The 13,096-nt window shown below is 42.1% G+C and overlaps 1 protein-coding gene across 1 annotated transcript in view; it reads right to left on the bottom strand.

Moving 5' to 3' along the window:
- The window catches only part of LOC309684805 (E3 ubiquitin-protein ligase TRIM36-like), a gene marked incomplete at both ends in the record, with an annotated part of 147,714 nt that overhangs the window by 95,948 nt on the left and 38,670 nt on the right, over positions 1–13,096 (bottom strand). Inside the window, one exon of the mRNA XM_082500664.1 lies at positions 7,070–7,152. Coding sequence (XP_082356790.1) covers positions 7,070–7,152 — 83 coding nt within the window. The remainder of the gene's footprint in view (positions 1–7,069; positions 7,153–13,096) is intronic.

Genomic DNA, 13,096 nt, shown 5'->3' with positions numbered 1-13,096 from the left:
CCTTCAAAGGGCTTCGAGGTAACGCTTACAGTCAGAACAGGGAGACGCAGAAAATCCTGCAATGACACCTATTCAGCTTCTGGCCTCGTCACCGCTGTCAGGAGGTGAAGGATGCCATTACAGTGAAGCTTTAGTAACGGAGACACCTGCTCCTGAACAACTGCTGCCCAATTCTAACGATGGCTCTGCCGTATGTGAGCTAGTACCCTACGTAGGAAACTCCTGTCAGGGTGATCCCTTGAATCATCCAACCCCTGTAATGACAGGGGGTGGAGCGGAACTCCTCCTGATTCTTCTAGACAACCTGCTTCTCCAGTACGGACATGTCAAACAGTCATCTGGGCTTTTTTTGCCTATGCTCATTTGAATCCTTTAGAATAGTTTTGCATGTTTACTGTCTCCAATGAAAACGTAGATTGGAAAGAGCACTACGTCATTTTTGCTTATGTCAGATGCACTTTAGTGTAACTGCAGTCCGGTCTGCTCTCAAAATGCAGAAGTGAAGAGCAACACAACTTCATTGAGCCAACTACTTACTCCTCTTTCAGACTCTGTTGTTCCCTGTAAAACTCCTCCCGAGATACAGGAGGTGCGTGTGTCGTGGGGATGGTACTGCTCTTGCTATCCAAGCTGATGACATGTTTGCAGGAGCTGGGGCATACCCTGGAGCGGGGGGACAGTGTACGCAGCAGATGGAAGTTGAGCAGGCGGAAACTGAGGAAGAAAACTGTGGAAGAGTGGAAGTGCTGGGGGTGGTGGAAGGGCGGTGGAAAGGGGAAGTGCTTGGGGTGGTGGAGGATACAAGGGAGGTGGAGGCACAGGCACAAAGACTGGTGTTGATGTTGGTAGTGTTGGGCTTGAGCCCTTCTTTGGGAACATTCGCTGTGTGGGAATCCTCGATTTGAACTTCTAAAGAGACCCCAAGACATGTGTCACTGTTTGTAACGCTCTGCCCTGATTTTACAGAGGAAAGAGAACAAAGCGGGAGCACGGTGGCTTCTTGTTCTCAACGTAAGCATATTGCTCCCTGCTTCCTGGTCATTTGAGACTACGCTCATTTCTTGATCCTCTCACTTGCCTTCCACACCCTCACCCCCAACAGTTCCCGCAGTCTTCTCTCCTCTTCTCGCCTTGCGACTGTGGGTGGAGGCTGCCCGTGCTTAAGAGAGACTCCCATCTCCCATGTGCTGAGCGCCCACCGCTCCTCTGCCGCTCCGTGAGACACTTAATACTTCCGATGTTGTCGCCTCACCATGATGTATTTGGCCTGTTCCTGTCCCTGAATTGTTCTTTTCTTGCTTACTGAACTTGAGATTTTTAGATAATCTGTGGAATGGATCCTGGTTTCTGGTTTTATTGCTCATAACATTTTATAAACACACTGTGCCCTTACAATCTATCTAGAACAAATATATACCAAAAGGAAGGACCAGCTTGACACTGCAATGATGGATAAAACAGTCTCTGCTCTCTCCAAATGAGAGAAAGCAGCTTGGCTGTTGGACATGAACGCATTGAAGAAATTCAGAATTGTCATAAAATGACAGCACTGACTTTTCCAAGGATTTGCTCAATTAGTATCAACTAAAATTTTTAGAAAAAAGAATGTTGGAGGCTGATTTCTATGGGGAAATCAATTTTTCCAGCTCTATTCAGCCAGTAATCTAAAGGGTGGCTTTGCATCTGATCCTTTAATTCTCTTTAGGTTTTACATGGAATTATGGTTTCCTCAAAAAGCATTCATTTTTCAGAGTCCTCTTTTCAATCCTGTACTGGGCTTTTATTTTAAATCATCTTACTGCAAGCGCAGATCCCCTCTGCTAAGGCCAATTCAAATTAAGGCATTTAAAATTTAGTTACCACTTGTATTCTCCACAACTATCTGTGCAGACTTTTTTCATTATAAATCAGCTGTTGTGTAAGTTATGTGGTACGGCCTCGTTTAGCAGGTTACAAGTAGGAACATATTGAATTTCGGTAGGACACTTACAGTTCGCAGCCCGGTCTGCCACCTGCTGAGCGAGGTGCACTGCCTCCCATTGGGCGACCTGTTGGAGTGGGGAGAGGACAAAGAGCAAAATCCCATTGAGTTTGTCTGAAGGTCATTTTTTTAAACGAAATTCTGAAGTTATCGTTCCTTACCAGTTGTGGGTATCGGTTGTCCCTGGGGGCCCGGAAGAGTTGGGAACGCTGGTTGTCGCAGCACAGGAACCTGACAGGTCTTGTGAGTAAATGCAAACAGTTGGAAAATAAGCTCTACTAAAATACAAGAATCCTTGCCTATGTTGACATCAAACTTACCTTCTCTTCCAACAAACTGCTGATTGACAGAGAGGAAGATTGAGGAGGTTCAGCAGCCGTCAGCAGAGCAGCAAGAGGTATAACGCTATCGGCACCACTACAAAAAAACCCACACTTTTATTAATCAAACAGCATTTTGGAATGCTGCTTGAAATATAAAGTCTAAGGTGAGAAAAGGCTGACTACTGGAAATGGAGAAAAAAAATATAAATAAGAGAAACAACTTCAGATTTACAAATGTGAAGTTGGCCGATTCCAAATGAAGCCCTGTCAAGAAGTCCCTATGGACTACTGGCATTGAAAGAGAAATTTCACGGGAAAAATAGTTTATTAAGCTGGCTGCACATGAAAGGATCAGAGTACGTGTAACCCACACGCTCAATCTCAGTGTGGGAAGATGGAAGAGCTGCAATTCTATTGGGAAATGTCGATGTGATCATTCAGAGACTGCCCGAGAGGTTCTTTTGAACTGTGATCCGGTGCATTCAACGGTACGGCCGAGCCCGACAGTCTGCTGGGCAGAGCGGCTGTTTGCATTCAGCGCATGAAGTCGAAAGGGTATAAGCCCTAAACAATAGCACAGATTTCTCATGTATTTTCATATGACTTCACTGGGTTGCAAACTTAGACTGTCATGTTTGTAAATACTTCAGATTTACAGTGTTTCAACGTTTATTATCCAATCTGTATGTGGCACTGACTACACTGTGTATTGCTGAGGATGACTCTGACTTATCATAGTATCGATGATATCAAGACTGTAGAAAAAAGTAATGTGAAAACACCTGGCCAATTTTACCTATAATTGTACTTTTACACTTTTCATGAAAATATTATTTCCCCAGTCCTAAAGAGAAATTGATGCACTCAAGAAGATTTGACATAACTAAATGGTTCCTTTAGGAACTGTGAGCCACATGCAATCAAAGGGCTTCTGGGGAAAAAACGTTCCTCTCTCAGGGTAAACCTTTACTGAACGACTGATAAGGCAACCAAGCAAGAAACAGGTCTGAGAAAATTCTTGCATGAGGCACACTTCCAACTTATCAATGTGTCCTCATTCGAAGTAAAGACAAAACCCAGAAATTCCACAGTTATCTGGAACTGTCACTAATGATGCATAAATTGCCAGCGGAGAAGCTCAAGAAGAAGAATCTGACTGCAGCATTTTGGTGTCTTTCATATTCATGTTGATCTACAGATTTCCTACCGAAAAGGTCCAGGAGGTAAAACAGGCATGAGCGGTGGTGGAGGTGGTGGCGGCGGTGGCGGCTGCTGCTGCTGAATCTGCTGACGGAGCCTTTTTGCGTAACCAGTTCCATTGTTGAAGTTGTTCACAGCCTAGAGGCAGAAAAACGTTTACAAAAAGGTAGTATGAAACTTCAGTAGATACACGAAGAAAAGGCTCCACAGATTAATGTTACTTGTGTGCTCCTGCAAACGTTATCAATCCTAAAATGAATCAACACACAGATGTATGAACACATCGCATTAAACACTGATATTGATGACGAGTGACTCAGAGTATCTGTATTTAAAGCACTTCAGTGTTAACACCAAATTGGAAAACAAAAGTGTGCCCTGAAGTGGCCCCATTGTCTCTAAAGAGTTGTAAGCTTCTGTAGCAGCAGATGATGTATTTAGAAAGTAAACGTGGCCTTATTATGCAATTTAGCCTTGCTTAAGGAGACGTAAATTATTATTTTCTTCCCTTTCACCTTTTACTAACAGACTTTTCTTACAAACAGTTTGCGTAGAAGTCATCACGTTACCTTGCGCAGGAACTGGTTGGCAATGAGAGCATCAGGAGAAACATCTGTCTGATGACACGTTGGGCATGTGTGTTCCTCAGACTCCAGTAATGCCGTTCTAATACCTGTGTGTCAATAGAGTCATCACAGAAGGTTTAGCCAAAGGACGGCAATGTTGGGGGTTCTAATAAAAAGACATATATGACTGATGGGGGAATATGGCTTTAATTGAGAGCGTGAAGCTGTAAATGTTCAATAGTGTAAAACATTTCTAGTATGCAGCATTTATTTCTGGTATACAGTTTTGATATTTCACCAGTGTAACACTTGATGGTTCGACCAGTCTCTTTTCCACTATCCGCTGCAGTGAGATGTCACCAACCTCACAGTTAATGAATAAAACACACCTCAACAAAACATTAGTAGGTCTGAGTTCTGAAGGATTCCACCAACTCTCCCCTGGAGAAGAATGCAGATTAAATGCCCAACGACCTGTTTGTTGCAGAGCACACAATTATGTGTGAGAGAAAGGGCTGTGAAAAAACTAAATGCATTTGATATCCAATACTGCAATGCACTGCGCAGTTATGCACTCTTCTCATACGCCTCCTTCCGCATGGAAAGAGGATTTAACCGGATACATGAAAGGAAAAAAAGCTTTCTGCCTTTTTTTTTCCTTTATACAAAAAGAGCCCTTTCCTATTCAGGGGATACATTAGTATGAAATAGAACGGGCAACAACGTAATTTCGCCGTCTCCTATTTCTGCTCTCAGAAAATCAGAGGTGATGTTTTGAATTAACAAACACGGGAAGAATACGTACATTTGTCACAATAACTGTTTCCACAGCAGGGAATAACAGCGGCATCAGTCATTATCTCTTTACAAATGACACACAAAAACTCAGCTGGAATAGGGTCTTCTGAGGACGAGGGGGAGGACGGCTCCTCTGGTAAAAAGGGAGGCTTTTCCTTCTTTCCTCCAGCATAAGCTTCCCTGGAGGGTGGGGTGGGGAAGGAAGAAGAAAAAAGTTACAGATGGGTAAAGGAAAACTGTTCGAAGCTTTGGATATCACCAGAGGAAGATAATAGATGGAATTCTCATTTCACATTTGCCTTCTGAGACGCAGACATTTAGTTTAAACCACTTTGCAATAGTCACAATATGAGAAGAGGGAGGTGGGAACAATCTTCCTTCTGCAGAACTTTCCCATTCATTGGATCAACTAAGAAATTAGCTCAGACTAGAAACATCATTTGTTGACAGCCAGAGATCAGGTGCAACGAATCCCACCTCTCCTGGGCCAGAAGGTACATGCAAATTGTAGAGTCAGGATAAAGTTTATCTCAGAGTAAGTGCATTTTATGGATGGAAGAGGTCTATGTTACAGCTTCTACAAAAGGAGATGCGTGACAGAAGAACAGAAGTGCCACCAAGTACATTTTGAAACAGCCACTCCTGCCAGCACACAGTACTATTGTCTTAGTTTATAGCAACAGGAAAACCTCAGTGGGTTTCCCACATGGGATTTGATAAAAGTCAGAGCAGGGGAGGAAATCTCAGTCCAAGAGCTATTTGTTAAATTTTACAAGAAGCCTTTGGAACATAAAACAGAAGCAAAATGAGCTTTCCAAGAGAACAACTCCACATTAAACACGACAGAAATGTTTTACAGAAATACAGATTCTTAGCGCACTGCAAGTTTAACCAAGTTCCAGAGGCACGAACAGTAGGACCACCCCATTTTAATACTAGCAAGTATCACAGTTGTTAAGGTGACGATGCAATGCCAGTGCTTCCTCCCCCGTAATGACCGACGCTGGCCAACTCGGTTGCATCGTCCCTCAGGCATTTACGCATGGTTTGTCTCCTTCACTTTTTGGTCCATCCAATTAACTCCATACTTACGCATTAATAATCGGTAGTGCACATTTTCCAGTGTTTTTCAGCATAGCACCCTTTCTATTGGGATCTTTCACGTCCATCACGAAACTCCTTGGTATTTCTGTGCGCTTTTTAATTCTGGGAAAAGGCTTAAAATTTTTGTCCTGTTAAGAAAAGAAATGCAGACATATCTCAAGACCCACACTTAGAATGACATTTCAATGATTATTTTAAGCAGCAAAAGCCCTTAATCCTCTCCTTTTACCTAGTGCAAGGGTTTCTCAACTAAAATACTTATTTTCCTAAATTAATAGAGCCAATATGTTTCAAAGACTTGAGCAGCGTATTGAACTCAATCGATGTTCTTTTGCTTAACTTCAGGTTCCATAAGGGTAACATATCCCTGAGCTCACCACCCACTCAGAGAGGAGACACAATCGCATATGGCTCCAAAGTGCAGTCCAGAGTGAGAGCTGAACTCAGTGCTCGGAATCGGCCACTGCAGAAACTTACTTTCACCACCTATATACATGAAGGCTGCATATGCATTCAGCGACTGATGTTACCTGGCATGAGTACTCAGCCAGAGACTTGTGTCATTAAAACATGCAAATACTCAATAGGTGGGGTCAACAGAAACATCAATAGTATTGAAATATATGTAAATACACATGAAAGTTCCCAGAGAAAGATCTATGGACATATTTAATGTCTATGACGTAGAAAAAAGAAAATGTCACATTTTTAATTCTAGGTTTCCCTTGAATTTTGAAGGCTTTTGCAACATTGCCATATAGCATCTGTCTGTCACCCCAAGAGAAACACTTCCGAATAAGAGCGTTCCCGTGTTTGTTACGTAACTGCCAAGGTAAAAATAATAAAAGCTAAGTAACACCAGAAGTACCCCACAATCTTACCCCATTTGTTGGGCAGTGCTTTATATAGTGGCCAGGTTTTCCGCAACGAAAGCAAATGTATGATGGTGGAGGTGGAGCCAAGGGTTTCTTCATGGAACTAACAATTTTTTGGGAAAAGAAGAAAAAGGTATGCATTTGTCTCTCTTGTTAAAAGAACCCACCTCTACAATCTTTCCATAATCTTCAAAGAAGAGATGTGACATTAGCAACACTTACTTCATTGGATCGTATTTACAGCACGACTGGATCATCGTAGCTTTCATTATATCTTCTTCGGAAGCACCGGCCAGGTCGTCACTCTGTGTAACAGGGAAGGATTTGATGCGCACGTTAGAGACACGTTCAAGCCCACACAGCCCAAGACAGCACCGCTCACCCCATCCTGGAAAGAGCAGCACAACGCTAGCTGAGGTTGCGTGAAAACAGCTGCTTCGATCAAATACAGTTGTCCTGAACGTGTTCTGGGGAGTCCATATGCCATCGCGTGATGTTTATGTGCCCGTTCACCCCCCTGAAAAGAGCATTCTCGGGCACTCAGAACCTTCGGCTCTGTTTGTATCTCACAGAAAGACTGCTGTGAACAATCCAGTTTTCTTCCAAGTGGACTGAAGCTATGTGCAGAAAAAAATATACTATCCCGTATTTTTAAAGGGATTTTTAAGCTCCGGACCATTAGAAGGACAAGCTATCCACTGTTCATTTAATGGGGAAAGATGCATGCAACTATCAGTATTTATATTTTGCAGCATTAAAAGGACACTCAAGAGTCGGGGAAGTTGTTCCAAAACCAAAGCTAAGCAATACAATGTGAAAAAGGAAAAAAATACCCTCTAAAGAATTTTCATTGCAGGAAACAAAAAGCACGCAACAACCCATACAAACATACGTATCACAAGCTACGGACAGACAGAGGTAGAACACGGCACCAAGTTCAGCTGTGCAAACCTTGAACCTGCATGATCTAAAACCCACCATACATTATCTGTACAACATAAAGTCGTACAGGAAATTTTCCAGCATATTCACTATGAAATACAATGCATTACTGGGCACAAATACCGATATTCGCATGAGAACTGCGCAAATGATGGCATTACTCACTTTTTGCTATGCTGAATTCAATACATTGTATTTGCCACAAAGACTACATTTTACTGGAAAATAGATTAAGTCAATGTTTGGAAAATTAATACAAGGCGACATTGTTTAGAATTAAGTGCAGTGTGTAGAAAAACCTTTGAGACTGTTTTTACATACTGCTTTTGATGTTCCACTCGTAGGCCCAGTTCGACTTCTAGGAGAAGAAAGAAAGGGGATCAGAACTTCAAATAAAGCACTTGTACCCAACATAAAGCAGTGAAAACACATTCGAAAACCCGAACATCAAAACGTTATGTTCTGACAATCTAGTGAACGGGGAAGTTCCTTTGTATACATAACCTGTTCTCTCCTGGTACTGAAAAAACCCAAACCCCAAATCACAGTTCTCCTTGGTCACAAAGCACTCTGAGACTGACAGATAGAGAACACGGCAGTGCAAGAGGAAGTCCTCAGATATTTTATCTCGGCTCTGTAAGTACCAAAAAAATGAAGCCTGTGCTACAGTTTTGTGTTCTTGAAGAATCAGAGGTAACTTCAGCCAATCTGTGGGTCCCTGGTATTACAAATGGGTACCAGATAGAGCAGTTTAGTTTCTAAGAAGGAACAGTCATAATTTTGACGCTTCAAAGTGCAAGTTTACTTCCGTGAAACAAATCAGTAGTCTGACAAAGAAATAACAAAAATCTCAGCAGCACAGTCTGTAGAACAGTGTTTCTCTGTGGAAGCCCACACACTGTCTTCAGGTATCCACCACGCTTAGCCATGAAGGTGTCAAAATACTAAACGTGTTCCATATGCTAAATGGACTAAAAATAGTAGTAGCAATGACACCTGAAAGCATTTTGTGTGATTTAGGAGTCTGGTGACCAAAATAAAAGATACATTAAAATCTGCCCCATGACAACAAAAGGTCAGAGCAGCTTTAACAAGAGAGGTACAATCTCAATGCCTCTGTAAACTAATACCCATAAAAAAAGCTAACACACTGAAACCTGAACAAAGAATACAACGCTTTATGGACACTTACATAACTGATGGTTTGCTGCTAGCTTTAACTCCTCCAGCAGGGATTCTTCCAACAATTACCCATGAGTTCTTAGGAGTCGGGGCATTGTCATCTGCGTATTCTGAAAACAACATAAATACAGAAAAGAATATCAATCAGTTTTTAAGAATATTTGTTACTATGTACTTACACAACACTTCAGAAAATTCTTTCACAGATTTAAAGGCAAAATTTTCTGTGTAACATTGTGCTGTTATCGCCTCAACACTCTAACAGTACATTTCAAGAAGTCTTCAGGTTTCATCATCAAACCCAAGCAGCAAAATCTTCAATTTTTAAAATAGTTTGAATGCCAACAGCAAAATGCTCTCAAAGGTCACTACAGGAGAGTCTGACAATGCGTGAGGTTCTTTCCTGATCTAGCCTAAGCTGCTTTGGCTTCTGTGAGGCTACAAATGGAATTGGATTATTACTGGTTCATTAAATGAACTAATACAGATTGTTTTCAGTCGTGCCACTTGGTCAAGAATGAAGTAGAAACATATTAAGGGAGGTAAATATTTATTAGCTTGTCTTCCTTGGACCTTAATTATGTTGGATAAAGCCCAACATTCAAAACAACATGGAACTCTTTTGGTACTATCTTTTACGAGACACTTCAAGGGGGTACTTATTTCTTCTAAATTTAGTTCTATAAAAGTTTGGTGTATGGCTGCATCTAATCCTCTAGACAGCCAAGAGAGCCAGCAGAGAGCGCGGCGCCATCTCACCTGTCTTTGGCACTGTCTTATGATCCAATAAACAGCCCCCAAAGAGTGCCCGTCTCTCTCCATGTCCAACAGTGAGCCCACATGTGAAATCTAAACTACATTCCTAACCTTAGGGTGGTTAAACTTAGACTACATAGATCTTGATCGCGAAGAAAAAGTCTATGAAAGACCTATGTTGTGTATCTCAGGAACGTACGCGTAGGGTTAACAGCCCATTTCCACCTTTTCCATTTACAGTCGTCTGATGCAGGGAGTCACCACGCGTGTGACAGTATAAATATATATGGGGAAAAAGGAATGAAGGATTTTTATGCTCTTTGTAATATGCTATCTTTTATCGTCACTAAATTAAAAAAGCGGGGAGGACGGGAAACTATGTCATCGTTTCTCCCTGTAACAGTAATTTGAAAACTGGTAAACATTGTCCGAGAAGACGGAAAGTACTTGCCTTTCTGCAAGCGTCGCTTGGTAGCTTCCAAGGGTAATAGCTCATTTTCCCAACGCAAAGACGCGGTTTTTGTTGATCGGTGTTTGTGAGGGTACTGAATCCTGTAATACTCGCCTAAATATATCCCAAGAGGGAAAAAAACCACCGGAGTTTACTATATTGGCAGTGCTGCTGTTTAGGAAAGAGTGACTAATTCTGTATTTACCAGATATATAGCACACTTCCTTTATTGCTCTTTCCTCTTCAATATCTGCAGCAGTCTTAGGCACCCATTCAGAAACATCTGTAGGAAACAGTTTTAAAAGATTTTTAGGTATCTATACAAAGACCTTCAACAATTCTTAATAATCAAATCCCATAATGAATTTCATTTCGGTCATGGCTGTTTCTTTTCTGACTGTAGCCTCTGCTTCGGGACAGAAAAAGGGTTCCTTAATATTAGGCATTGCCAAGTGCAATGGAATTGCACTCACAACACATATTAAGCTAACGTTTGGTGATTTAAAATGATTCAAAAGCATCTTCAGTACTCCTTTGCAAAATAATCCTTCATTTACACCCAAAAGGAAATCTCCTGACTAAACACGTCACTGGGGAGTGTGTGTCACCAAACCTCTGCCTAAAGTCACCATCACGTGACGTCTGCCGGCAGAGCTGGTGAAGTGAGCGCTCCTTATCTGTCCCAGTTCAGGTATGTGGTTTATACCACTGCTGACATCTACAGCCAGGCATTTCACAGGAGTTAGAAAACGTTGCCTCACTCCCATCTGGGGACTACCAGTTCCAAAATTTGAAGATTAGCTGGAAACTATTTCCAAAAATTGTCAACAACTCTTCTCTAAAAAACAAATTCTAATACATCAGTTGTGAAGTACATTGCAAGGGTCCAAAACCCCCACTCTACTTCATTGAAAAAGAAAGACAAAAACTTTTTACAGTTCTCTTTCTCTTCATCGTCATCTTCGTCATTGAGGTTTATAATCACTGGAGGGTGAACCGGTAGTAAAATATTCTTATGAGTTCTGAGCGATTGTTGACGATGGGCCGGAGGCAGAATCCCTTCTCCTACACCCTGTGGCAATGGGGCATCTGCAGATAAGAACATTATATGTATTTTATTAGGAGGGAACTAGAACATCAAGTCCAGGTTCAGACCAGCAGGTACAGTTTTTAAATCATTATCATATTGAAGGAATCATTAAATAGAGAGATTGTGCATTGTAGAAAAAATCTGCAGAGGTTGACATCTTCCAACCACCAGAGAGTAGGAGAGACACTCTCTTCCAAGAGCACCTTCCAACTACAGAGAGTAGGAAGAATCATGGGCACTTGCTTCTCTGAATGGGCAGATGAGGCAGTGCTGAAGAAAGCCTTTTGCAAAGAGGAACACAGTTATCATTCTACGCTATTTAAAAAAGGACGAGGGGGTATGGTATTGCCTTGCACACTGTATTTCAATAGCCTGCGTCCAATGTTCACGCCTGAACAATTTATTCCAAATGATGAATGGAAAGACACCTGCACGCACTGCACTGTAGTCTGACGTTATCTATCCGAGGGGGGTCTCATCCATCTCACATGTTGTGCTCTATCAACAGATATTGCTACCGGTGGCCCTACCAACCTCCTCCCCCACCACACACACTACTCATTTCTCTTACATCATTACCTGCCTACTCACCGCTTTCACTACTGGAGAGATTTAATCTAGCAAATACCCAAGTAAAGCAACACTTTTACTCTGTGGACCCTGGCAACCTAAATTGCCATTTGTGAGTTCATCTTTCATGTCACTCATAGTTAGGAAGACCTGTAATGTGACAGCTGAAAAAAATCATGTGGCAGACCCTATTCAAACGCCAATACAATTCCTTTCTTTGCCTTCAACTTGCTGGGGCAGCAGATCATACCCGAGTGATTTGTAACAGTGCGTTTCTTGACCTTAATACATACTATGTAAGCACGGGAAGTAAGCACTGGGAGGGCGTTTTCCTGTATCTACTTACTCTCATGAACAAATGGTTGAGAATATATTTTTACTCACTGTTACTAGGCGGCAAAAAAGGCCCATTCATGTAACGAGGTTTGCTGTGATGGAAGGCACAACTGACGCTCAAACAGCCTGAGGGTTGTCTTTCCCAGCAACAGGAGGTGTTGCTGTACTTTTGCTGCAGGAGAAAACAGTTTTCAGGTACTGTAAATACAACAATAAAAATGGACTAAATGGATTAATACGGGGTGTGCTGCTGTGAACACAGCGACAGAATCTGCACCCGGAACCCACATGAGGACAATGACTTTGTGGGTAAGTCACGCTACATTCCCGTACGCTAGTGGTTGCCTCAAAAGTGAATCTCCTCTTTTAAAACTCTTCGGTTTTAATTAATAATACAGTAGTCCAGGTATAACAGCATTATGGTGACAAATATAAACTCGGGTTTATATCCTGGGTATGAACGACATCCCAGCTGACAGCTGGAAATGCCAGGTTGCCGGTTATTTCTTAACCAGTTTCTGAGTGATTTTTTAGAGGAAAACAAAGTCACACTTGAAAATATCGGAGCATTTGAAGGTCAGTTTCACTCAGTTCCAGACACCAGTAGCTGGGTCTAGGAGCAGCATCTCAAACCCACGCCACTGTTGGACTGTAGTCAGTACGACTGGGCCATCCCCTGAGACACGCTGGGGGCTGGAGCCAAAGCCCATCGCCCCGGCATTAACGCCTAAATCCCCCGGGATGAAACGGATGCAATGACAAAGAGCCCTACAGCCGCCCCCGGATTTTCACCAGGTGGAATGTAAATATTTCTTGGAAGAACAAACCCCTTTTGAAGGACTTTGCTTTAAAGAACTGGTTTTGCAAAATTCAGGGAGTCGCTATAAGCAGAAGTTGCAAACATGGCCTATTTATTCAGAAT

This window comes from Vanellus vanellus (assembly GCF_965231255.1).
Source record: "Vanellus vanellus genome assembly, contig: HAP1_SCAFFOLD_44, whole genome shotgun sequence".
NCBI classification, from domain to species: domain Eukaryota; kingdom Metazoa; phylum Chordata; class Aves; order Charadriiformes; family Charadriidae; genus Vanellus; species Vanellus vanellus.
Note: the sequence above shows the minus strand (reverse complement) of the source record. Positions and strands in the feature narration are given on the sequence as shown.